The 26,857-nt window shown below is 45.4% G+C and overlaps 1 protein-coding gene across 1 annotated transcript; it reads left to right on the top strand.

The window, feature by feature from the left end:
• Positions 1-1,328: 1,328 nt before the first annotated feature.
• LOC101414794 (zinc finger protein 57-like) lies at positions 1,329-26,488 on the top strand. The gene is made up of 4 exons (XM_058290578.2): positions 1,329-1,471; positions 19,297-19,423; positions 20,238-20,421; positions 20,815-26,488. The coding sequence occupies exons 1-4, from the start codon at positions 1,469-1,471 to the stop codon at positions 21,704-21,706; spliced, it is 1,206 nt and encodes a 401-aa protein (XP_058146561.1). The 5' UTR covers positions 1,329-1,468; the 3' UTR covers positions 21,707-26,488.
• The last annotated feature ends 369 nt before the right edge of the window (positions 26,489-26,857 follow it).

Raw genomic sequence — 26,857 nt, 5'->3', positions numbered from 1 at the left:
GAGGGCTACAGAGACTCCCAGGTCCTACAGTAATGGCAGATGGCTCTAGAGTTTGGTGCCTTGCCCCTGGGCCCTACTTTGGAATTTGTGCTCCTGAATGTGACGAAGTTAGACTCAGAAGTGACTTCTCTACACATGCCTCTTCTGTCCCTTTTACTGAACGTGTGGTTGGCACTGGGGTTGGTGTATGCCCAGGTGACTGGAATCTCTGGACTGTCCATGTGTCAGCTGGGCCCTGATCCTCAGTAGAGTTGCAGCAACTACTCTCCAGTTCGTTGGATTTACCCAGTTCAGCTGAGAGGGAGGTGAGGAGGGACAACCACCACACCAAGGAACCAGGAGTTTCTACAGCTGCAAGTAGGAGAGTTTCATCTATCAGCCATGTGGGATTGAAGCCCCCTAGCAACTGAGAGGTGGAGTTAGCATTGCCATTCCAGGGTCCTCAGGATTGGGAAATAAAATATGGACTAAAGTGGACCTACTCGTATTCTACTATAGAATTATTGTGACTCTAGGAATGGAAGAAGTTATACCATTGATGTGGAGACAGCAACCACAGCAGTTGTTCAAGGCTGGGAGACGGAAAAGGAGGTGTGATATGGGGGCATTTTTGGGACTTGGAGTTGTCCTGAATGATAATGCAGGGACAGATGCGGGGCATTGTATATCCTACCATAACCTACTAAATGGACTGGGGGAGAGTGTAAACCACAATGTAAACTATAATCCATGCTGGGTAGCAGTGCTCCAAAACGTATTCATCAAATGCAGTGAGGGTACCACACTAATGAAAGAAGTTGTTGATGTGGGCGGAGTAGGGGGAGTGGTAGATGAGAACATCTTATATTTTTTAATGTAACATTTTGTGTGATCAATGTGTCTATTAAAAAAATTATATGTATATATTCCACTTGGTGCCATCACTTTTAAGCGGACTCGCAGGCGCACACCGAGAAGACCCTTCATCCTTGGAGGACATCCCTCCGTCCTGTCCACTCTGGCCTGGCCTTCCCGCCCCTTCTGTCCTGGACAAGGGGATTGCTCCATCTGGAGAGTGAGCCTGGAATTCCCTGCGCAGCTGTGTCCCGGCGTTCAGAAGAAAGACGCAGGAAGGACCGCTGAGCGGCAGGAAGACAGCAGAGACAGTGGTGGTAAGCCTGGCCTAAGATGCACTTAAACATCAGTAGCCCAGGACGCGCTCCCGGAAGCCCCGCCTACTCAGTGACGTCTCCTCCCTGTCACTCACGCTCGGGAGGTCAGGCCTGGGGAACTGTCCAATCAGAGGGGGTGCCAGGGGCGGGGCAACACGCCGCAAAGCGTGTGGACGTCACTAGTCGCCCCCGCCGAGTTCACGACAGTTTCTCCCCCGCACTTTACGGCAAAAGGGTATCTCCTCCGTTCCCGGTCGCTCTGTCTCCTGCTCCCGCCGCGGAGCCCGGCGAATAGCTGGGGACTTCGGGAAGCAGAAATGGTGAGTGCGCGGGATCGCGGGCCCCGACCGTAGGAGGAGGAGGAGGAAGGCGCGGCTGGAGTCGACTGGAGTCGGCTGTGTGCGCGGGATCCTGTGTTCCCACCGCACTCCAGGCCGGGGGCGTTCCCTGGGCATCCCGGGCTCCAGCCGCGTTGGCCCGCAGGTTGGGTCCGGGCCGGCAGCCGGGATCCCCGGCGTCCTTTCTGGTCCCTGCCCGCCGCGACCTCGTCCCCTGCCGGGAGTGTCCCCCAAGCAGCTATGCGCCCGCCGCCCCTTGTCTTACAGGACTCTGGTGTGAGGATGTAGAGTATCGGGAGAGTCCCCACGAGGTCTGTGGGGTTCGCGGATGGGAAGGTGCCATCAGGGCCTTCTCACCACCACCCCACGTGTCCGCAGAGAGCCCGGTGGGGTGGTCGGGTGGGGTCCCCAGCCGTCCTTTTCTCCACGGGGATCCTATCACCAGAGTCTTCCTAATGTGTGGGAAATAGCTTCTCAAATCCACGGCCTGATCCCCCTAGTCTCGCTCTTGCCAGGCTGATGTTAAATCCCTAAAATTCCAGGTGCCTTCCCACGTTCCCAGACTCCACCTTCTCCAGGTACATCTTGATCAGTTCCGTCCCCCATCCATTTCAAAGTTGCAATATATATTTTTTATCTTTATTTATGTTTTTAATGTTACATTAAAAAAATATGAGGTCCCCATATACTCCCCTCACCCCACTCCTCCCCCCACAACAAAAACTCCCTCCATCATCATGAGACATTCATTGCACTTGGTGAATACATCTCTGAGCACCACTGCACCTCATGGTCAGTGGTCCACACCATAGCCCACACTCTCCCACAGTCCACCCAGTGGGCCATGGGAGGACATACAATGTCTGGTAACTGTCCCTGCAGCACCACCCAGGACACACTCCAAGTCCCGAAAACGCCCCCACATCACATCTCTTTTTCCCACTGCCTACCCCCAGCAGCCACCATGGCCACTTTCTTCATACCAATGCCACATTTTCTTCGATTACTAATCACAATAGTTCATGAATAGAATATCAGTAAGTCCATTCTAATCCATACTCTATTCCTCCATCCTGTGGACCCTGGAATGGTTAGGTCCATGCCACATCTATATCGAGGGGGGGCTTAGATTCCACATGGATAATGGATGCAATTCTCCTGCTTGCAGTTGTAGGCACTCTTGGCTCCCTGGTGGGGTGGTTGACCTTCTTCACCTCCCTGTTAGCTGGCTGGGGTAAGTCCAATAAACCAGAGAGTTAGGATTTGCAAGTCTGCTGAGGCTCAGGGCTTGGCTGTCACATAGTCCAGAGATTCAGGACCCCTGGGTATACACTAAACCCCAGCACCAACTACAGATCTGGTAAAAGTAACAGGAGAGACTTGTGAACAAAGATCACATCTGACTCCAGCTCCATCACACAGAAACACAAAGTCCAAAGTAGGGCCAGCTGACGTGGTACTGAACTCTATCTGCCATGACCATAGAACCTGTGGGTCTCTGTAGCCCTGAGAAGAACCAATACCTGAGGTTGTATCTACTTTATCTGTCTCTGGGACTCTGCTGAGGTGTGCATAAGGGCGACCCCTCTGATAACCTCCCGGCTCGTTTTGGAGACTCATAGCCTTATAAACTCATTTGTCCTTTCCATTTACCCCTTTCATTCAGGTCAAAAAGCATTTTTAACTCCTGGTATTATATGTAGACTGAGATATTCTGCTGGTCAGAGTTGACCCTTTTATTCAAGGTCATTTTCTAGTTACATCATCAGCTGGTACTTGGTAGTAATCCCTTGGCACCAGGGAGGCTCATCCCTGGGAGTCATGTCCCATGCTGGGGGGAAGGCAACACATTTACATGCTGAGTTTGGCTTTGAGACTGGCCACATTTGAGCAACACAGAGGCTCTCAGGAGGTAACTCTTAGGCACCCTGCGGCTCTAGGCCTTGTACTTATTTCAGGTGCACAGGCTTACAAGCAAAGTCATTACTATCAAGGGCTCATTGTAAGACCTTCCTTCTTTTTTGGTCTTTGCCATTGCACTTGGGGGATTGTTGCTGTTCCTTTAGAGAATGTGATAGAGCTCCCCTGGCTAGGAACTCAGCACTCCCTCAGTTGTTTTTAATTGTAACCAGTACGAAAATATCCAAACATTTTTATGTACCTTGGAGAACTCTCTGCCAACCATGTGTCCCCTGTCAATAACATTCCACACCAGTATTCCTCCCCTGCCATTGTTGAACCTCTCTGTGATCCAAAACTTCTTAAAAAATGAAGCCCTATATATTGCCAGGTTCCATTAATAGTAAAATGGAATATAGTGATGAGTTTAAAGGTTAGATATAGAATACATATTAATTTAGAAAAATTAAATAAAAATAATTTGGGGTATCAAAAAATTAATAAATGGAAAAGCTTTGTTTTTGATGTTTTGCCTCCCATCACTGCAGTAAGTGTTGCCCTGTATACAAATTGGCAAGGCAACTTCTTTCATCTTTTCCTCAGTGTCTGTATCCTTTCTTTTTCTTTTTTCCAAATTATTAAGCTTGTCTTCACAAAAGTTTTAGATCACAGTAATTCATATATACAATATACAGCACTCCCACATATCCAACATAAAACTCTTTTCCCTTCCACAGCAATAATCTTTTTACATATTCATAATATATTTACTGAAAGTGATGTACAGATATTGAGACAATAGCTTTCAAACAAGGTAACATTTGGGTTTACATTGTGGTTTATATTTTAGACTATACAATTTTCTAAATTTTTAGTTATCTTATGTTTTATATTATGATTTACATTTTAGACTATAGGCCCCTATATATTTTTGGTTTAATTTAACATGTCTTATATCCATCCTTGCATAATCTTGTGGAACACTTCTATTGCCCACACAGTTACGTTGATTCCATCTATTCAATACCTCTTTCCCCCTCCCCTCAGGGCCCACAGTGACAGACAATCTTCATTGTTTGAAGGCCCATGTTCAGAGATACTTGCAGCAATGTTGAGGGCTTGACATGCCCGACTGCCCTAACGCATTGGGAGCCACCATTTCTCTCTCGAGATACAATACCCTCTATTTGAGAACATCAGTCCTCCCCAGGATGTGGGTATACCATCACTCTCATTATATCGTTCTCTATCCAATGGTATAACCCACTATGATAAAATGAGCACTCACATTCCCTATAAGCCTGTCCTGTGTCAGATTATCCCCATTAAGCATCTTAAACAGGCAACCTTCCTTATTATATTTTTGTAAAAGTTTTCTCAGCATTATACTTTCAACCAAATATCTGACAATCTCCTATGTTCATATGTTCCCCCACCCTCTCCCCAATTTCTTGGGCAATATTACCCATCCTCCCATCCCTAGCCCCCCTCAAGCCCTCAAAGCCCCACCCAAAGGTAACCCTATGCCCCCATTTCAGTCCTTCCTTGTACAAATACTTACCTCCAGCTTATCAAAGATTTCACCCATGTGGGTGTCAGCTTACATCCTTCCTCTACCCCCCAATTTCCTTTAAGCCTATCACCCAGTCTCTAGCTCTCTGAAGCAGCTTGGTTTACTTATTTCATATCATTGAGGTCATGTAGTATTTGTCCTTCAGTGCCTGGGTTGCTTCACTCAACGTAAGGTTCTCAAGATTCATCCATGTTATCACATGTGTTTGGCAATATTTTAATTACTATTTTTAGATAGAACAATGGCTGGATCTTTTTAAGGATTTATTTTTTGTTCGTATAAAATTTACCTGAGAGGAAAGGAAAAAATAACGCCTCAAGGCCTTACTGTATGAACTTGTTGGGCCTCCCTTCCCAGTATCTTTCCTGAACACAGGGGTTGTATTTTGGGGGTGAGTTCTGGGCCCCAAGCTTGGGGATGTGTTTAACCTTCCGATTGTGCGTTTTCTTAGTCAATGTGGGGGAAGCAGGCTGCCTAGCTGAGCTGATTCATGTTGCTGGCTTTTCTTTCCTTTCTATTTCTTTACCTGATATTGATGCTGTATGATTCTAATTTCCTTAATCATTTGGTAGTTTTATGTCCTTGTTAGAATGTGTAAGATTTTTATTTTCTTCAGTGAAAATCTGTTTAGATTGAGAGGTAAGATGGAAGCAAGAAAGTTCTGGAAGCAAACAGATTTTGTTCCTTTTAGGCAAGAGAACCTCGAGTTATGAAATGGGTGTATTTAAGTTCTCAGGTACATTTTTTATTTTTTAGATGAGTTTTTTTTTTCTTTCATAATGGAGTTTATTAGGTTGGAAGCTTATATGCTGAGGCTGTGAAAGTGTCTACATCAAGGCATCATAAGAGATGCTGTCTCACTGAAGGTTGGCTGCTGGCAATCCTGGACTTGTGCCGTGTGGCGAGTCACATGGAGGCATCTGCTTGTCTGGGTCACTGCCTTCTCTGAGCTTACTTTGTCCCTGAGTTCAGCTGTGGGTGGCCAGGCATATGGCTTTCTCCCCTCTCCATCAAGCCTCCTCTCTTTCGAGCCTCTCAGGAGCCTCTTTCTGCCCCCATGGTTGCTATTCTCTGGCCTCTGGGACCTCTTTCTCAGCCTCTCCAGGTTTCTCTATCTCTGCTACCTTTTTCTGTGTGTCTCTGCATGTCTAGATCAGTTTTTGTGTGTGGCGACCCCTAGAAAATTTTGATAAAGCTACTAATATTTCTAAGGCAATTGAATTCCTATTTTAACTGATAAGGAAAACTACTAAATATTCTGTAATCCTTAAAATCCTAATCATTCCTGAAAATACTACAAACCACTTGTCATTAGAGTTACAAAGAGATTTGAACACCTTCATTTTCATGGTTTGCACTTTCATAAACATTAGTGTTTAAAGGATTAAATCTTTAGGAAACCGTTCTAAATTAAGTTAGTTAAAATTAAGAATAAAAGCTAAGTAAAAATAAACTATTAAAAAATAAAATATTGTTTCGAGTTTATCCAAAGTTTTAAAAAATATGCAAGACAAAAGTCTAACTGCCAATTGACGTATTGGCAATATATCCTTTTCTGCTCCACTCCTCTTGCTCCCATCACCCCCAAATAACCAGTTTTAAGAATTTCTTGGGAAACGGACTTTGGCCCAGTGGTTAGGGCGTCCGTCTACCATATGGGAGGTCCGCGGTTCAAACCCCGGGCCTCCTTGACCCGTGTGGAGCTGGCCAGGCGCAGCGCTGATGCGCGCAAGGAGTGCCGTGCCACGCAAGGGTGTCCCCCGCGTGGCCCCCACGCGCAAGGAGTGCGCCCGTGAGGAGAGCCGCCCAGCGTGAAAAAGAAAGAGCAGCCTGCCCAGGAATGGCGCCGCCCACACTTTCCGTGCCGCTGACGACAACAGAAGCGGACAAAGAAACAAGACGCAGCAAATAGACACCAAGAACAGACAACCAGGGGAGGGGGGGAAATTAAATAAATAAATAAATCTTTTTTTAAAAAAAAAAAAAGAATTTCTTGTGTATCCTATCAGTGTTTCCTTATCTTTTTTTTTTTTTTTTAAAGATTTATTTATTTATTTAATTTCCCCCCCTCCCCTGGTTGTCTGTTCTTGGTGTCTATTTGCTGCGTCTTGTTTCTTTGTCCGCTTCTGTTGTCGTCAGCGGCACGGAAAGTGTGGGCGGCGCCATTCCTGGGCAGGCTGCTCTTTCTTTTCACGCTGGGCGGCTCTCCTCACGGGCGCACTCCTTGCGCGTGGGGCTCCCCCACGCGGGGGACACCCTTGCGTGGCACGGCACTCCTTGCGCGCATCAGCACTGTGCATGGCCAGCTCCACACGGGTCAAGGAGGCCCGGGGTTTGAACCGCGGACCTCCCATATGGTAGACGGACGCCCTAACCACTGGGCCAAAGTCCGTTTCCCTGTTTCCTTATCTTAAAACAACCCTGAATGCATATTTATCTTTCTCATCTTTGTTACAGAAAAGGTAAGTTGTACACATTGCAAAGCATTTTGTTTTAAAAAACTCTGCAGATCCATTTATATCAATATCTGTACACTTTTTATAAAGGTGCCTATGATGAAGAGTTTTTAAATAGACACTTGGCCTGTTTTCACCATAAGTTTAATAGTAATAACAAGGGAAGTGGATGTGACTCAAGCGATTGAGCTCCTGCTTACCACATGGGAGGTCCTATGTTTGGTTCCCAGTGCCTCCTTGAGAAGATGAGCAAGACAGCAAGCTGCCACAACAGGCAGATGTGGTGACCTGACATAACAAGATGATGCTACAAGGAGACACAAAGAGGAAAGATAAATGAGAGACTCAACAAAGCATTGAGCTGATGTGGTTCAAGCAGTTGAGTGCCTCTCCCACATGGGAGGTCCCAGGTTCGGTTCCTTGTGCCTTTTAAAGAGAAGATGAGCAGACACAGACCACACAGCGAATGGACTCAGAGAGTAGACAGTGAGCTCAAAACATGGAGGAGGAATAAAATCTTTCAAAAAATGCATTCGCTTAAAAAATAGCAATATTAAAAAAATAGTAATAACAATATAAACATCCTTGGGCCACCATCAAGATTTATAAATGGACCTTGGACAGTTCGTAGAGTCGTCCTGAGCTTATTTCTAACCCCACAGATGGACCCTGTCCTGATTTTTGGGTTCTTTTTCATTCCTTTACTATCTGTTTTTCACTAAGCAGTAGTTTAATTAGTTTTACCTCTGTTGAACTTTAAATAAATGAATACTAAAGTTTATTTTTTGCTCTTGTGAAAAATATGAGTATCATTCTTATTTTGGTCTCCGAAGTACAAGTGCACAATAAATTTTCTACACAATGGAGAAAAATTTGCTGCACTGTATGTAGATTATGGCCAAGCTGAAATGCACTGACAGTGACATTGGAGTATATCAGTTAGAGTATATCCCACTGTGAGCTGCTATTCCAAGTTAGCAACCCCTGCTGTGGGCTGCTATTCCAAGTTAGCAACCCCTGCTGTGGGCTGCTATTCTAAGTTAGCAACCTACGAGGACCGGGCGGGCTTCCACGGCTCGGCGGTGAGCCCCTAGGCCAGCGCGTAGGCCTAGGTTATCCAGGCGTGGGGGACGCGCGGTAAAAACCACGGAGACAGCTTGTGAGAATGAGCTAGTCTACTTTATTGCGGACACACACTTGATTATATAAGGTCGGGTCAAGGGAGGGGTAGGAATTGGGGCGGGTAAACTACGGGGCGGTAGTGGATAGGCGGAACTGTGCAGGCAGCTATGAAGTAGGCGGTGATTAAGAAAGGGGGCAGATTATGAGTTGGCTAAGTGGACGGGACTGGCGGGAAGGATAGCAACGGCTGGAAAAGGGAGATAACAAAGGCTAGGAGGAGGGGTGAAGGGAGGCAGCAACAATTGCTCCTTTTGTTTTATAAAAAAAAGGTGTGAGAGAGTAGAAGGATGGGCTGTGGAGGGTGAGAGAAAAAAGGGGGTAGGATCGACTGGCGATGGGCAAATGACATATCATTTGGCCAGAATGTATGCATAGCCCTTAGGGTCGGTGCGTGCCGGTGCTAGACAAAATATCTAACATGATGTTGCGCACGCTTTTTTGGGGTGGATAGCGCTGTGGCTGGCTTAACCGCGAAGGACTCTCAGACGTATAGCAATAAAGGGGGGCGGAGGGTGCACCCAAGCCCTTTACGCCGAGGGAAACAAACCCGTGCCGGCGGCTAAAGTCAGGGAGTTTCACAGCAAGCAGCTTCACAGGCGGGAAGTACGGTGGGAAGGGGGGCGAGGACAAGGGCGAGATTGAGGAGCGAGATCAGAGGTAGCAAGACGGTGGTAATGGATTTGAACAAACGAGGAAAATACACTGTCAGCGTGATCTTTGGCAAGGCGGATGATTCGTCGAATGGCCCAAGGACCAACGGTGAGACCTAGGATGATGAGCAGAACTGGGGTTATTAGCGGGAGGAGATAGGGGAGGAGGGGCTGCAGGAAGCCCCAGGAACCAGCAGTTTGGGCTCGTTCAAGTCGGCGTTGGTTGAGACCTTTTTCAAGTTCTTTTAAGCTGGAGTCTACTAAACCGGTATAGTTGGCATAGACACAGCATTCTTCTCCCAGAGCTGCACATAGGCCACCTTCTTTGAGGAGGAGGAGGTCAAGGCCTCGGCGGTTTTGCAGGACAACTTCTGAAAGGGAATTGAGGGAGTCTTTAAGATATTTGACTGCATCTCGGAGGTAGATGATATCAGAGTCTACTGCTTGTCTGAGGTTTTGGAGGGCGGAGGCTTGTGTGGCTAGGGCTGCAACACCAGTGGCAGCTCCAGCTGTAGCTAGGAGGGAAGTGACAGTGAGTACAGCAGTAATAGGTTCGCGTTTGTGGAGGTAAATAGCTTTTTGAGTGTGGTCAAAGGCTTCAAAGAAATGTAGAGGAGTGCGATAGATGACTCGAGGTGTGAGGAGGATGAGAGCACACGTTTTTTTGGTCTTGTTAAGTGTGGCAACAGATAAGCATGGGGTAAGTCCGGTGGAAGAGCAGAGCCATTGGGTGGTGTTTAGGGGAACTAAGTATTTGGCAGAGATGTTTGGGGAGGTATAGTTGGTACAGGCAGTAAGGCTAGGAGTGTGGGAAGAACGGGGGTGAATGCATAAACTTTTGGAAGAGATGTGCGTAAAAGTGAGTGGGACATGAGTAGATTGATTCCAATTGCAGGAAGAGGGGGAATCGTCGGTGGAGGAAGTAAAGAGTGGTGAAGGGATAGCAAGTGGATCATAGAGGGGGAGGCTGGGGGAAAGACACAACCAGCAAGAGCGAGTGAGGTTGGGGTGGGAGGCGTTGAGAGAGGAATAGGAGGCGTTTAGGAGTTTGAAGTAGGGACTAGAGGGGATGAGAGGATGTGGTTGTATACCTGAAGCGGGGGGGAAGTGGGGCTTGTAGAAGGGACGACGGCGGCTGAGGTGGAAGAGATTTTGAGGGGGGTAGATGAGGACGGAAGAAGGTGAACAGTGGGTGAGGGAGGAGGGTTAAGGATGTGGTTGGGACCAATAGCAGAGGGTGGGGCGGAGACAACACGCTTTTGGATTTCAAACAAAGCGCCACGATCATAGTTGCTCATGTACAACCGGAGTCTATAGGGGCGAGCGGCCAGCCATGTATCGTCGTTTGGGTTTTTTACTGTCAGCCAAATGAAGTCCCAACGGGAATTGTTGGCTACTTGGAGAGAGAGATACGGGTCTCTGTTGGGGGCGCCGGACCATCCATGGGCCATGGTCACACATCCCCAAGAGGGGCAGTAGAAGTGTGATGGGTCATGACAACCTCGAGCACTAGCAGGACAGATGTAAAAACCAGACACAGGGTTGAATTGAGGGCCAAGGAGACGGTTGTTTCGAGAAAGCAGGCATGCTGTATTCCCGCCTCGACAGGATGAGGAGGAGTGGTGGCCTACTTTCGCTTTTCTGATGTTGTTTACTTGGCATTCGGGACGGAAGGAAATTCCAGCAAGAGGGCAGACGTGTGTGAGAAAGGAGGGAGCGACACTAGTAACATTATAAGCGAGAATGCGTTTTTCCGGGAATGTCTGCAAGGTCCAGTTGAATGGCTGATGGGATGAAGAGCTTTGGGCAGAGGAGGAGGCTAGAGACAACATGAGAATGAGGAGATGGATGAGGTAGGGAAGGGTAGGGGAACAGGAGGCGGGGGTGTGAACAGAGCGGGCCTGTCGGAGGAGCTGGAGAACTTGGCGCTCGATGGGGTCATCATCTTTAAGAGAAAGACGGCTTAGGCGGCGGGCAAAGAAGCGTTGTCGACGTCGTTCGCGGCGAGAGAGAGCTGGTGTGGTCGCCATGGGCGACGGTGTTGGAGTAGCAGGCTCAGATGAATGTACTTGGGGGTGCATAGTAGTCATGGGAGGAGGACAACAAGGGAGGTGAAGATGCCAATCAGAAGCAGCCAGGCGACAGCGAGGAGAAGGCGTTGACGAAGGTTTTAATCTGTCGGGGCTGTGGCTGCGAGACAGACAGCTGAAAAGATTGTTAAAAAAATGAAGACTATAAAAAAGAAGTATAAAAGTGGGTGAGGGTGCGAGGGGAGTGGGAAGAGCATCTGCACTGAGAGTTTTTCTCTGATAAATTGTAAGGCACGTTTCGGTGGAGGTTAGGCACTTGTCAGCAGCAGGTTGTAGAGGCGGCAATAAGGCTCTTCTTGTAGACTGTGCAGAGGTGAGTCTTTTTGGGGAATTTGTAAAGACAAAGAAAGGAGAAGAGAGCTTTCATAGGGGAGGGATAATCAGCAGAAAGAAACTCGGAGAGAGCACTTATCTAATATAAACATTTCAGGGAGGGGCTGGTTGGTGCTGGATTTGAGTGAATGGGGCGACATCTGGGCCTCCGCAGTCAATGTTGTTTCTTACGGAGGGCATAGTGTGTTCATCATTCGGTGGAACTTTGGGGTCGGTGGCAGGCCGGATGTAGCGCCCAGGAACCCAGAGCGGTTGTGGCTCGGAGTCTGGGAAGACACAAGCAAAACCTCTCCCCTGTGCTAGCAAGGGAGCTGGATCTTGCCAAAGGTTTGTGGCAGGGTCTTTCCAATGAACAAGGGGAACTTGCGAAGGTTGCCACATGGGTCCCCAATGTTTATGGGTTGGGGAGAGTCCTTTGTCATCGAAGGTCAGGAGATTGTGATGGATAAGGCAGGCAGTAATGACATCGGCAGGGGCTTTATGGGGAGAGGAAACTTTTTCTTTTTGAATGAGTAGCTTGAGCTGTTGGTGAGTGCGCTCAACAATTCCTTGCCCCTGTGGGTTATAGGGGATGCCGAAATGGTGTGTGATGCGGTACATTTGTACGAAGCTGGCAAAGGTGGCACTGCGATAGGCTGGTCCATTGTCGGTTTTGAGATCCCAGGGAATTCCCATGAATAGAATGGCTTGTCGGAGTGCTTTGATGCAATGTTTAGCACTCTCTCCTGTGAGGGGCACGGCGTAGCACAGGTGCGAGAAAGTATCAACTGCAACATGAAGATACTTAAGGCGTCCAAAGGCGCTAACGTGTGTGACGTCAAGTTGCCAGCGGGAGTTAGGCCGTAGGCCGCGGGGATTAGCTCCGCGGGGCTGCAAGGGTCCAAGGGGTAGCAGAGGTGCGCATGTTCGGCAGGAACGCACAAGATGTTTGCATGTTTCGATGGGGAGGTCTGGAAAGAGCCTCTGGATAGATCGCGCAGAGAAGTGGAATTGAGAGTGTAAAAGTTTGGCTTGGTTGACGAAGTCTCCTAGTCTTGTTTTGTCAATGGAATCTTCTCGAATGGCAGCTGGGTATACATGGCGGCCGGACGCTAAGGCGTCAGCAAGGGCATTTCCTTGAGTCAGTGGTCCTGGCAGGCTAGAGTGACTTCTGATATGAGCGATGAACCAGGGTTGTTGCCTTTCTTCAAGCAGTCGCTGTACAAAGGCGAGTGCTTGGTCTATAGATGAGTCGCTGGGTAGAAAGGTAGCAAGTGGGAGGCTGCGACATACCTGTAAGGTGTACAAGCTGTCTGTAAAGATGTTGAGAGGCTAGGTTGGGTAAAGATTGAGGACTGCAGCGACAGCTAAGAGTTCACCCACTTGAACAGAAAGGTGATTGGCAAACATCAACTGTCGTGGCTCAAGCTTTCCTGGCACATATATGACAGCAGCGAAGCCCCTTTTTGAGGCATCAGTGAAAGCAGTGATGGCAAAGGGGATTGGCTTTCTTGCGGGCAGCGGACGGAACGGGTTGAAAAATGCTAATTGAGATACACCTTGCAGCAGTGGATGATGAGGATAGTGGTTGTCGAAGGAGCCACGAAAGAACTCTATTAGGCTCTGCATTTGAGCATTATTCATGATAAGAGAGGTAACTTCTTTTGCATCAAAGGGCCAAACAATGGTGTGTGGCGGGACGCCGTACGTTTGTATGGAGAGAAGTACTAAGTCAGTGGCTAATGTGATCTAAGCCCTTGTGAAAGGGCAGATTTTTGGGAGTTTACTTTTTGACGTGTGCAGAAAAAGAAGAGGGCCGTCTTGCCATAGGAGACCCGTTGAAGTGACTGGTGTTGGCAAAACTAAGGCAAGGATTGGGAGATCGGGAGAGAATCGCTCTAGGCGGCATTGCTGGAGTGCAGCATTTACTTGTTGGATGGCTTCTTTGGCAGCTGGGGTGATGGTGATGGGGCGAACGACTGCAGCGGATGGACCGCACTTAGTCTGCAGGAGCTCGAAAAGGGGTTGCATTTGCGCCGTTGTGATGGGGAGTGCTGATCGAAGCCAATTGATTTGTCCGCAAAGCCGTTGGAGCTCAGTCAGCGTCATGTGATCAGAAACATGGATTTGTGGGCTGGTGGGCTGAATATATTGATGAAAATGAAAGCCTAAGAACTGGAAAGGTGGCTGGGGGTTGACTTTGTCAGGTTGCACTATTAATCCAAGACTTGAAAGGTTCGTCGTAACTGCAGAGAGTAAATCATTGAGAAGTGTGTTAGAACTTGCTGCTAAAAGGAGGTCATCTATATAGTGGATGATATATGTGTGCTCTGGATGGAACTTAGAGCGTAGCGGCTCAATGGCATGATTGACATAGAGCTGACATATAGTTGGACTGTTCCGCATGCCTTGTGGTAGTACTCGCCATTGGAATCGGAGTGCTGCTCTTTGATTGTTGGTACGCGGGACTGTAAACGCAAATCGTGGACAGTCTCGCGGGTGAAGAGGAATGGAGAAAAAGCAATCTTTGATGTCAATGGTGGCTGCATAAAAATGCTGAGGGACTGCAGTGGGATGTGGGCAGCTAGGCTGAGGTGATCTCATTGGCTTAATATGCTTGTTAATTTTTCGAAGGTTATGAAGGAGGCAGAACTTGCTTGTGTTTTTTTATTGATGACGATGACTGGCGAATTGTAGGGCCTGGTAGACGGCTCAATATGCCCTGCTTGTAGCTGTTCTTCGACGAGGGCAGAGAGAGCTTGCAGTTTATGAGTTGGCAAGGGCCACTGCTCGACCCAGATGGGCTCCTCTGTGTCCCATTCCAGAGGGATAGGGTCAGGTCTTGAAACAGGAGCAGTGGCCCCTATAAGGGGGGGGGCGGCGCAGCTAAGAAGGCTTCTGTGGTGATTTGAGCTTTTAGCTGGCTGAGTACATCTCTTCCCTACAGGATGGTTTGGACTGAAGAGAGGACGAGTGGACGAATTTGACCTTCGTTACCCTCTCGGTCGCTCCAATGCAGAGGCTGAGATGTTTTCCAAGAAGTAGCAGCTCCTGTGGCGCCGATGACTTGAGGGCCAGTTTCGAGGGGCCAATGATTGAAGGCGGCGATTTCAAAGGGAATACAAGAGATTTCAGCACCAGAGTCTAAGAGCCCTTTAAGCCATTGTCCGTCTATTTTAAGCTCTAAGGAAGGTTTTTGGTGACGTTTGATAGGCATTGTCCACATTAAGGTTTTGGAGCTCTCTGGAGGGCCTCTTGGGGGAGGGGCTGAGGCCTGCCCCGCTGGAAGTTTAAAGGCTGGGAGATACGTTGCGATGAGCGGCAATCGCGGGCCCAGTGATACCCCTTGCCACAGCGCGGGCATGGTGTAGGGGGGCCTCTTGGTCTGTGCAGTGCTACGGCAGGGCGGGAAGCTGCCGGTTGAGGGCACTCGCGAACAAAATGACCGGGCTGACCGCATTGGAAGCAGGCAGAAGTGGAGGCAGATGAGACAGCCATGGCGGAAGCGAAGGCAGCAGTAAGTGCCTTAGTCTGTGGGTCAATGTCTCGACAAGCTAGGACCCATTCGTGCATTGGCTTGTCGCGGATAGGAAGGATGACAGCTCGGAAGGGCGCGAGGCACCCATCGAGAATGAGTTCTTTTGCTAACGCAAACTGAGCATCTTCGTTAGTAAGTTTATGTTGGCATGCTTCGATAACGCGGGCGACAAATGCCGGAAAGGTTTCTTGCGAGTCTTGAAGCATTTGCGCGAACTTGGTGGATTGTTTGGTGGAGATTAAAGAGAATGACCGCTGAACGAGAACTTTCACTCGGTGCCAAAACCCTGGGTCTATGTTCACATAGGAACGAGGGTCAGCATAGTTGTTAACTCCTGTGTAGGCATCAGCTGGATCTTGGACACCCGCTCGAACATTTTCCACTACTTGTTGATCAACAGCTACTTGATAGTGAGCGCGCCATTCAAGGAACTGGCCTGGCTGAAGGATGGAACGGGCTAGAGGAATCCAATCATAAGGAAGAACAAGCTGAACCCCCAACTCTTCTATTAGTTGTCGAACATATGGGCTATCAATGCCATCTTCTTTAACGGCTTTACGAAGAGTTTTAACTTCTTCTACTGTGAAGGGAAGCCAAGTTTGAGGGCGTTGCTGCGTGGGCAGCGGGTTGAGCGGGTATAGCTGGGGGGCGGGAGAATGTGCTTCGCTAGAAGCAGGTGGGGAGCTGCTGCCATACGGTGGTGGCGAGGGATGAACGGTAGCGGGAAACAGATGAGAGAATGATGGCTTAGCAGCGTCAAGGCGGCAACAAACTGGCGGCGGGATATTTTTGGGCGCTGGACAAGATGGCGGAGCGGTGACGTCACTTTTAGGCGCCTGCCAAGATGGCGGTGTAGTTACGTCATTGTTGGGTGCTGGCCAAGATGGCGACTGCATTATTTCCGGGGCAGGGCCGGAAGATGACGAGACAGGGAGGGGCGGGTAAAGGTGAGAGGAAGCGCCTTTGTTCTCGCCGGCGGGCTCGGACATAGGTGAAGAAGAAGCCGGAAGTGCGCCATTTTGGGCAGAGGTGGAAGAAGAAGGAGAAAGTCCGCTATTTTGAGGAGCTACTGAAGCGGCTTCTGCGGGCCGTGGGGAGCGCGGGCGGGGAGGTTCGCGCTCGAGAGCGGCGGCGAGCTGGTCAGACAGAGAATTTGTGTCGCCAGGATCATCGGGCTCATAGTCATTGGGTTGCTTAACCGATTTGTCTCGGATAGCTTCTGACGGCGCACCAAGGAGACAGGCGCGTATGGCTACTAGAGCAGGCAGCAGGCCGTGCGGAAAAGACCGCTTTTCATGCTCTATGGCGGAGGTGACTCGATCTATGAATCGAGAGTATGTGTCTGGGCTCCAGAGCTGGCAGGTGGCAAGCCACGGATTAAAAGGGAGTAGCAGGTCCCAGTATTTTTGGAGCTGTTTCAGGGAAACGCGGACTCCATTGGTATCAAGCAGGGTGGCTAAAAGCCGAACTTGAGGGGTATGGTGTGAGGAGAGCGAGGTGCCCATAGTGGGAGAAGAAAAGACGGCGATGGGGTCCCTACCTGGAGAGCTGAAATGGTCGCCTGTAGACAGCAGCAGCAGCAGCAGAGAGGGGCCGGAGGGCGGTGGAAGGAAAGGATCCCGGACGAGCCCCCAGCTGTGAGCTGCTATTCCAAGTTAGCAACCCCTGCTGTGGGCTGCTATTCCAAGTTAGCAACCCCTGCTGTGGGCTGCTATTCTAAGTTAGCAACCTACGAGGACCGGGCGGGCTTCCACGGCTTGGCGGTGAGCCCCTAGGCCAGCACGTAGGCCTAGGTTCTCCAGGCGTGGGGGACGCGCAGTAAAAACCACGGAGACAGCCTGTGAGAATGAGCTAGTCTACTTTATTGCGGAAACACACTTGATTATATAAGGTCGGGTCAAGGGAGGGGTAGGAATTGGGGCGGGTAAACTACGGGGCGGTAGTGGATAGGCGGAACTGTGCAGGCAGCTATGAAGTAGGCGGTGATTAAGAAAGGGGGCAGATTATGAGTTGGCTAAGTGGACGGGATTGGCGGGAAGGATAGCAACGGCTGGAAAAGGGAGATAACAGAGGCTAGGAGGAGGGGTGAAGGGAGGCAGCAACATCCCACCATCCACACATAACTATTTATTCCCTATGATCATCACCTCATGGAATTGTCTACTTTATTAATTTTTGCCCTTATGATCAGTGTGAAATATTTACTTGAGGGTTTTTTTTTTCTCATTACGAATGAAATTAGTCTTCATATGTGGACTTTTATCTTTCGTGAAATAGTATTAGTTAATCCCCCATTAAAAAAATCATTTTTCATTCATTTTTACTCTGCCTACTAATTCTTTGTTATCTCTATGCATTGCAGATATTTTTCTCCTAGTGGTTTATCTTTTCACTTGCTTAATTTTAATTTATTTGGATGTATCAATCTTCCTTTATGACTTACTCTTTTTATTCTTATATGAGAAAATTCTCCCTAATTTTAATGTCATGAGAACATTTACCACTAACTTCTCAAAGTATTCATTTTATATTTCACATTTAAAGCTACAATAAATTTATTATTGTCAGTTAAACAAAGGGGAATACAATGCAGCCTTCCTATTTAGGTACCAATATATCCTGCCTCTTATATTAAAGTCAAGGTCATTTCTGCCACTGCTTTGTAGTGCTTACTGTTATTACTTAAATTTCTGCCTACATAGGAGCCTGTTCAAGATTCTTTTCCTTTCCATCAGTCTATTTGTTTATCTCTCTGCCAATATGGTACTTCTGGAATACCATAGTTTTAAAATATTTTATATGAGTTAGGCAAGCTCTCACCTTTTGAACAGAAACATATATATTTATATATAGCAATAATAGATATACTTACCCAAATATGTGTATATATATTTTAAAGAATTCAGGTTATCAAATTTCCAAATTATGTGAAATAATTATTTTGCCCTTCTCCTTTCTCTTCCCTGCAAGCAGTCACACTTACACAAACACATGTACACATATGTCCCTTCTAGTTCCCTCACTACATATGGGACTTCCTCATGCCAGCCCTCCCTCCCTCCTCCTTCCTTCTCTTTCTTTCTCGAAGCTGCAGGTTTACAGAAAGATCATGCAGAAAATACAGAGTTCCCATTTACCCACCCTCATTTTTAACATTTTGGAAAACTATGGTACTTTTGTTAAAATTGATGAGAGAATATTATTATACTATTTACTATATTCCATAGTTTACATTGGGGTCTACTGTTTGTGTTTTACAGTCCTTTGGCTGTTCTTTGTTTTGTTCTACCACTTATATAACACCTAACATTTCCCCTTTTAATACATTGAGATATATAGTTCACTAGTGTTAATTCTACTCATAATGTTTTGTTTCCATCACCACCATCCATTACCAAAACTTGCCCGTCACCCCTAATGGAAACTCTGCACCAATTAAGAATTAACTCTCCACTCTCTACTGGACATTCCCTACGACCATCCTGACTCCTGGGAACCTGTATTCTAGTTTTTGACTCTTAGATTTTGCTTATTCTAATTATTTCATATCAGCGAGGTCATACAAAATCTATCCTTTTGAGTCTTACTTCACCCAGCATGATGGTTTCAGTGTTCATCTATGTTGTTACATGTTGGGTTTGGCAGACCTCTTGAGTTCTCAGGTGTGGTGAAGTAAAAGCCCCTAGGCTTTCAATATGTATTTACTCATTAAAACCTTGACCCTCTTCTTCATACGGTGATGAGTGATGTGCTGGTTAATAAGAAGATGAAAGGCTTTTCCTCACAAGGAATTGATGGCTTCAAAATGAAAATAATTTCACGTGTATACCATTTCTCTTTCTCAGAGGTTCTCTGGACCCTGCTGCTAGAGAACAATAGTGCTTGAGGCTATCACAGAAAAATGTGGAGATAAGCTCCAGGAGTTCTTGGTATTGTTAAATTTATGAGGAAGCAATTATAGACATACAGTGAAAGTTCTAACAGACAAATCCCAGAGTAAATTTTGGGAGTCCACAGAATCTTACTGAACTTTCTGTGAGTTAAGCATAGATCCCCAGTGCTGAGAGTCTCACCCATCCTCCTACATACTTTTGTGGACTGTTTTAGGAAACAGTGACCTTTGAGGATGTGGCTGTGGTCTTCACCCAAGAAGAGTGGGCTTTACTGGATTCTTCTCAGAGGCACCTCTACAGAGATGTGATGCTGGAGACCTTCAGGAACCTGGCCTCAGTAGGTAAGGATGACATCATTCCTTCACTAATTCATTAGGATATACAAGTATTTCTTGATCATACTGTTAAAAGATTTGAAATGTAGGAATGGGATACATTGGTGAATAAGACAGGCATGGTCACAACTCTCGCAGACCTAGCATCTAATAATTTTTCCATGACATTGAATGACATTGAAAATCTTGTGTATTAAATGGAGTTTGTTCTTTGTCTTGTTTATAATACTTGATGCTATTTTAGTGTCAGCACTATGGGTAAAGAATTCATGGGTCATCTTGGGGCGTTAAGAAGCTTTTTGGGGAAGTGGATGTATCTGAAGCTATTGAGCTTCCGTCTACCACATGGGAGGTCCCAGGTTCGGTTCCTGGTGCCTCCTGGAGAAGACGAGTGAGACAGCAAGCTGGCGTGATGGCCTGGCGCAGTAAGATGATCCAACAAGTAGACACAGAGGAAACATAATGAGAGAAACAACAGCAGGGAGTGGGGTGGCTTAAGCAATTAAGCACCTTTCCCCTACATTGGATAAGGTCCCAGGTTTGCATCCCTTTGCTTTGTAAAGAGAAGATGAGAAGACACAGAGAACACATAGCAAGTGCAAACAACAAAAAGGGGGGGATAAATAAATAAAAATAAATAAATTTAAAAAAAAACTTTTCGTTTGACCCTTGCCCTTGTTTCACTGTTTTTATTAAATTGACTAATATTTTCTGCCTCTAGTGTCAGTTATTGAAAAAAATTAACAACTAAATCCATCCTTACCATCATTCTTTGCTTCAGGTGCCTTTTTCCTTATAAGATATATTTATTTTGTTTCAGATGATGAGACTCAATTGGAAGCCAATAGGTCAGTTTCTCAGGAGGATATTTTTGGGAAAAACATACCCAAAGAACAGAAAATAGCAAGGTTTGCAAAAGATGATTCTGGGGACTGCATTTTAGGAAAAAATATGGAAGTCCATAGAACTGAAGATCAGTACAGACACCAGGGTGGAAATCTGAGGTGAGTAATACTGACAAGAAAGCAGACTTCATAGTATGTCATGAAATTTAAAAAAAAAGAAAAAAAAAAAATCAAATAGACAAACCCATAAACATAGCTTTAACTTTGTTCATTTGCAGAGAATTTTCACCAAAAATATTTTCTTAAATGTGACATAAAAGTTAAGTGTTTGAAACCTAATTCAGCTGGAAATAACAAAATACTCCATACATAAGAAATACTGGTTTGGTAATGGTTGTGGTTGAGCCCTCTTCCAGAGCCTTCCCTTAACTCCACTTTAAAAGATTTCAGATAGGGCAGAACACCTTTGCTTTCATTGAAAATGGTCAACATATAATTTTAAATATTAAGTCATTAATAAACCATTAAAAATTTGCTTCTCATTTTTAACAGAAATCATATGTTAGAGGGACTCTGTGAAAGTAATGAAGGTATTCAGTATGAAGAAAGCTTCAGCCAGATTCCAAATCTTAACCTCTACAAGAGTCCTACTGGAATACAACCGTATGGATGCAGTGAGTGTGGCAAAGTCTTCATGGATCATTCATCCCTCCTGGGACATATCAGATCTCACAGTGGACACAAACTATATGAATATCAGGAATGTGGGAACAAACCCTATGAATATAAAAAATATGGGGAAATCTTTACTTATCCCCAATTTTTTCAAAGGTTTGAAAGAAATCACACTGAAGAGAAAACTTATGAATGTAAGGAATGTGGGAAATACTTCATTTGGCCCTCAAAATTTCAAAGGCACATGATAAGACACACTGGAGAGAAACCCTATAAGTGTAAACAGTGTGGTAAAGCCTTCAGTTGTCCCACTTCCATTCCAAGACATGAAAGGACACACACTGGAGAGAAACCTTACGAATGTAAACAGTGTGGGAAAGCCTTCAGTTATCCTCAATCTTTTCGATTACATGAAAGAACTCACACTGGAAAGAAACCCTATGAATGTAAGTATTGTGGGAAAGCCTTCAGTTGGCTCGAATCCTTTCAAGGCCATGTGAGAATGCACACTGGAGAAAAACTCTATGAATGTAAACAATGTGGTAAAGTTCTTAGTTGTCCCACTTCCTTTCGAAGACATGAAAGCACTCACACTGCAGAGAAACTCTATAAATGTGAAAAATGTGGAAAAGCATTCTGTTATTCCAAATCATTTGAATGTCATGTGAAAACTCACACTGGAGAGAAACCCTATGAATGTAAACATTGTGGAAAAGCCTTCATTTGGCGGTCATCCTTACAAAAACATGTGAGAATGCACAATGGATAGAAACCCTGGAAATAAAAATGTGGGACAGCTTTGAGTTAAAGTAAATCCTTTCAAAGTTATGGAGAACTCACACTGGAAAAGAAACTATAGATGAAAGTTATATGAGAATGCCTGATGCAAATTAATTCAAATATATGGCCTAGAAAATGTACACCATGAGCGAAGTCACATGTAAGAGCTATAAATTTGATGTCTCTTAAGTATCTCACTGTTTAAGGGGACCTCTAGACTTTGAATGTCCAGCTCTTTCTCAAACAGGTGAGTTGTAATTTTGAAAATTTCCACAAGAGTGCTTAAGTTTTAGGTAGGTAATGGTTTTTTTTTCCCTGTAATTTAATGAATAAAAGTTTTATCTTCCCATGTGGAAGTCTATTGAGTCCATAGGTGATTTGAAGTGTATTTTAAAAATGCAAGTAGATTTAATTTTAAAGTTTTTTCCAGAGTTCTTGAATAAGGGGCCATTGAAAAAAATGACAACTTGTTAAAAGAGATTTTTAGAGACTTTGTGTGGCAGATAATGGATGTCACTTATTCCTTCTTTCTTTGTTACTGAGAAAACTTTATTTTTGGCCAGAAGATTTTTTTTTCCTTGCTAAAAAATATTGTCAGAAACTTTAAGTGTGCAAAATTCATCAAACGGTATGGTCTCAAGTGAATTGTTATTTCATCTTTGCCATTTGCTCTTTGTTGTTGCATCTGGCTGGGATTTGGAATAGACATTGAGTTAAGAAATGAGACATGTCAAAGGACACTAAAATGATGGCTCTCTTGGATTGTGTAATGACAATGTGTGAAACGTTGGAAACTACATTTTTCAGAATGCATTCCCTTTATGATTCCCTGTTAGAAGATAACAATAATGTAACTTGCAGGAGATTTGGGAGACAGAAGTGAAGATGCCATTACTGAAGTTTTTGCAGCTACCATAGAGGTTGACAGACAAATACGTAGGTATTTTGTGGACACCAGCTTCCAGCTCATTCTCCTCTTTGCCTTGCTGATCAAGAATATCCTCAAAATAATACCAGCTGGTTGACTTCAATTTTCTTAGAGGGTTAGGCTTCCACTGATATCACCACAAGCTCTGCTGCAAAGATCTGCCGACAGTTTGTTTCTTGCAAGAACTTACTGGTCCAGCAGGCCACGTTTTTGGACTGTCATGTTGGGGAGTTTCTGATGTTTGGACTCCCCTGTTTTCTATACTGTATTTATGTAAAGTGTAATCTGTATAATACACTCCTTGTTTTGTTAATACTGCTAGTGGCTATGACAGTTGCACTGGTGCAGCCAAAAAAACAAAGACCCACATAGTTCATTCCTCCACTTCATTGTGGAGTGACTGCTCTCGCTCAGTCGTTCAATGTGAGAATAAGCATTTTCGTGGGCATTTCTTATTACAGCTGAAAGACTACCATCAGTATTCAACTATGATTTTGGGTGTTTAAAAACTGCATTTTCCTGCCAAAGGCATCTGTAGATGTTTCTTAGACATATCCTGTTAAGTATTGTTTATAGTAAGTTGTATACTACCAAATATTGTCTTTAGTTTTCATTTATTGGGAGGTCATGTTAAAAATATCCCATTGCAATAATAGATTGTCAGATCTACTTTGTAGTTTTGCCAATTTAATCTTTATACCTTGTGAGTCACTAGGTGCCTACAAGTTCAGGCCTTTTTCTTTTGGGCAAACAGTTTTTTATATTTATATGGTTACAGCTTTGTCGTGAACTTATTTATTCTCAATAGCAGAACCTTAAATCATGGTTTTCTCATTGCGCTCTTGCCGTAGACCACAAGGAGCACACAAGGAGTCATGGGGGTGGGGAATTGTAGCAGTAAGGAACACTGCAGAGTGCCTCCTGGTACTGCCTCCGCCAGAGACCTGCTTTTGGTCCAGGTAAACTGAGTCTCTGTACCCAGCTCCATTCTGTTTCTAGCTGCAGGACAGTGCATTTCCTGTGATTTCAATACTCTGATGAATCTAAGAAAAGTTGTCTTTTCAGTTTCTTCAGCATTTTTCTTTTTAGGATGGGAGTGTCAACTTCACAGGTCTTTACACGGCAGAGTGGAAACTGGAACACTTTACTACTTACTGGGCAGTTTTAAATGTTCTCCTGAAAGTAACGCAATTAATATATATATATTCAGGTTAACACTCAGCAAACTCTATAATGTGGATACCCTTCTTGACACATTTGAGAGGTAAAAGAGGACTATATTTTAGGGGAATTGCCACAGATCACAAATCTACCAAGGGATAAAAGCATCAGGATTCAAACCAAACCCTTCTTGTTCAGAGATTGTGTTCTTTTTTTTTTTTTCTTAAAGATTTATTTATTTTTAATTCCCCCCCCTCCCCCGGTTGTCTATTCTCTGTGTCTATTTGCTGCATCCTGTTTCTTTGTCCGCTTCTGTTGTCGTCAGCGGCACGGGAAGTGTGGGAGGCGCCATTCCTGGGCAGGCTGCACTTTCTTTCGCGCTGGGCGGCTCTCCTTACGGGGTGCACTCCTTGCGCATGGGGCTCCCCTACACGGGAGACACCCCTGCGTGGCGCGGCACTCCTTGCGCGCATCAGCACTGCGCATGGGCCAGCTCCACAAGGCCCAGGGTTTGAACTGCGGACCTCCCATGTGGTAGACAGACACCCTAACCACTGGGCCAAGTCCGTTTCCCTGTGTTCTTTTCTTGATGTTCCTTTTTTTTTTTTTTTTTAAGCATCCCTTGTGTGCCAGAAATTCCCAGCTCAAAATTTTATTAGGTTGAAACCTCATCAGGGCACTCTAGGCTCTGAGTTTTGAGGCATCAGTAAACATCTGCTTGCCATCCTAGTGCTTATAGTAGAGTTGGCAAGCAAATAGGTAAAGATAGAGTTTGAAAATGAAACATGACCAGGGAACTAGGAAATGCTTAGAGTGCAGTGTATATTTTCTCTAGAGGTCAGGGCCTTGGTAAGTAAGGAGGTCATCTTTTTTTTTTTTTTAATGATTATATATATATTTTTTAAGATTTTATTTATTTATTTCTCTCCCCACCCCCAGTTGTCTGCTCTGTGTCCATTTGCTCTGTGTTCTTCTGTGACCGCTTCTATCCTTATCAGCGGCACTGGGAATCTGTGTTTCTTTTTGTTGCATCATCTTGTGTCAGTTCTCCATGTGTGCAGCACCATTCCTGGGCAGGCTGTACTTTCTTTCGCGCTGGGCAGCTCTCCTTAAGGGGCGCACTCCTTGCATGTGGGGCTCCCCTACGTGGGGGACACCCCTGTGTGGCATGGCACTCCTTGCGCGCATCAGCACTGCGCATGGCCAGCTCCACACGGGTCAAGGAGGCCTGGGGTTTGAACCTTGGACCTCCCATGTGGTAGGCAGACGCTCTATCCATTGGGCCAAGTCCGCTTCCCAGGAGGTCATCATTAATTCACTTTTCCTTCGACCATCTACTATGTCCTAAATAAGCTTTGTTTCAAGAACTGCTAGGAGTATTTGCAAATGGGAGCAATACACACGCAGTCCTGAATTCATGGGGTTAATAGAGAATTGGTTCCACATAACAATAAAGGTGTATTCATGGTTGAACTTTATTTTCCCAGTGATGAAAAGCTCTAGGGCATGTGATGTATATTTATAAGTTTGGACATGAGTATGTGAAACTAGAGGCTTGTGATGGCTTTGGGCCTCAGGGTGTGGGTGTTTGTCTTCACAATTCTTATGAAAGACTAAAAATAGCACTGTATCTTTCATATTTTCATCTTGCTTTTCCTACGGATTGAGTGGCACAGTTTGTACCACAGAAAACCATGGATTCCCCCTAGTATGTATGACAAAAGGTTATGGTCATTGGCACAATTGTCCTGTAGTGTGCCTTTTCTTGTGAGCAGAGTGATAGCTAAGTAAACTCATTGTCTCCAGGTAGAAGTAAAAAGAGTTGTAAATTATGAGAGAGGAATTATCCGAGGAGTAGTTTAAGTGAGCTGTAGGCAGTGGGTATCAATTGGAGAAACATCCCAATTTAGAAGAGTCTATTTTTGACATTCTCTCACAACAAAAATGTTAATGCCTTTTTATAAGAGAGGGTGGGAATTGTTTACAGCCCAGGAAAGAGCCTGTTTTCTCTTTCATAGATCTTTCATATGCTTAGACTTCTAGCACATTTTAGACAAGAGGGAAAAAATGAAATAGATCTCTGCTTACAAGGAGCAAATGAGGTCTTTGTTTTTCAGTATTATGTTTATATATCACAGCAGAGATTAATGTTTGAAAGTCACTGTTTATTTGTTCCCTCCTCCCTGCATTCCTTGCATTGTACAAATGAAGAAAATTACCACAGGGAGCACAGATTGAAGCCATGTATCACACAACTTATACTAATAATGGAATCTCTCAGTTTTGAAGGCCAGTACTGTGCCATAACCTAACGGGCACTATGACAATTCTAAAACTTTGAACATTGGAAGGCATGTATAGTTATGCAGTTTTACAAATATGACATAAAACTTTATACAAAGGATTCAAAAGGCCACACCATGTATGATGCCATTTGTATGACACTCTGGTAAAGGCAAAAACATACAGATCTAAAGCAGCAGAGGCTGCCAGAAGTTAAGGGTGAGGAGAGGGTTTGACTTCAAATGGGCAGTACCATGTCTGTGATGTCTGTGGGGCTAATATACTTTTTTGTATCATCATTATGGCGTCCATTCTATGATTCTGTGAGAATTCCTGTAACTGTATACTAAGATGAGTGAATTTTTCTATTTGTAAATAAAAGAGTTAGTAGAAAACAAACATTGCTGTTAAGGACAACCTGAAAGTTGATTTTTTGTGACCTGTTAGGCTTTTCTTGGAATTGATTCTTAAAATGGGAAACACCCTCCAGGGTCTCACCTCCCCTCACCTCAGTCACATACCTTGAAAAGTTGGAGGGCACCTGGAATGTGTCCCTGCATCCACTACAGGTTACTGGGGTCACAGATCTTAGAGCAAACAAAAGCTCATTCCCCAGAAATCCACAAGGAAACCTCCTAAGGGAGTCCTCTTTGTCCGGGATCCATCTTAAACCACTTGTATGTAGGTCTACAATTCCCATAACAGACCCAGTTTGGCGCTTTCTTGCTCTGACCCTGCATTAGGGAACCTTTCCTGGGCCGCTTCTAG

The sequence above is a fragment of the Dasypus novemcinctus genome, chromosome 30, assembly GCF_030445035.2.
Source record: "Dasypus novemcinctus isolate mDasNov1 chromosome 30, mDasNov1.1.hap2, whole genome shotgun sequence".
NCBI classification, from domain to species: Eukaryota; Metazoa; Chordata; class Mammalia; order Cingulata; family Dasypodidae; genus Dasypus; species Dasypus novemcinctus.
This window is presented reverse-complemented; position numbering and strand designations above follow the sequence as displayed.

Bases quoted from the DNA above. Each gene is read 5' to 3' on its own strand.
- LOC101414794 (XM_058290578.2), top strand. The intron at 19,424-20,237 runs GTAAGGATGACA...ATTTTGTTTCAG, and splicing joins CAGGAACCTGGCCTCAGTAG to ATGATGAGACTCAATTGGAA. The intron at 20,422-20,814 runs GTGAGTAATACT...CATTTTTAACAG, and splicing joins CACCAGGGTGGAAATCTGAG to AAATCATATGTTAGAGGGAC.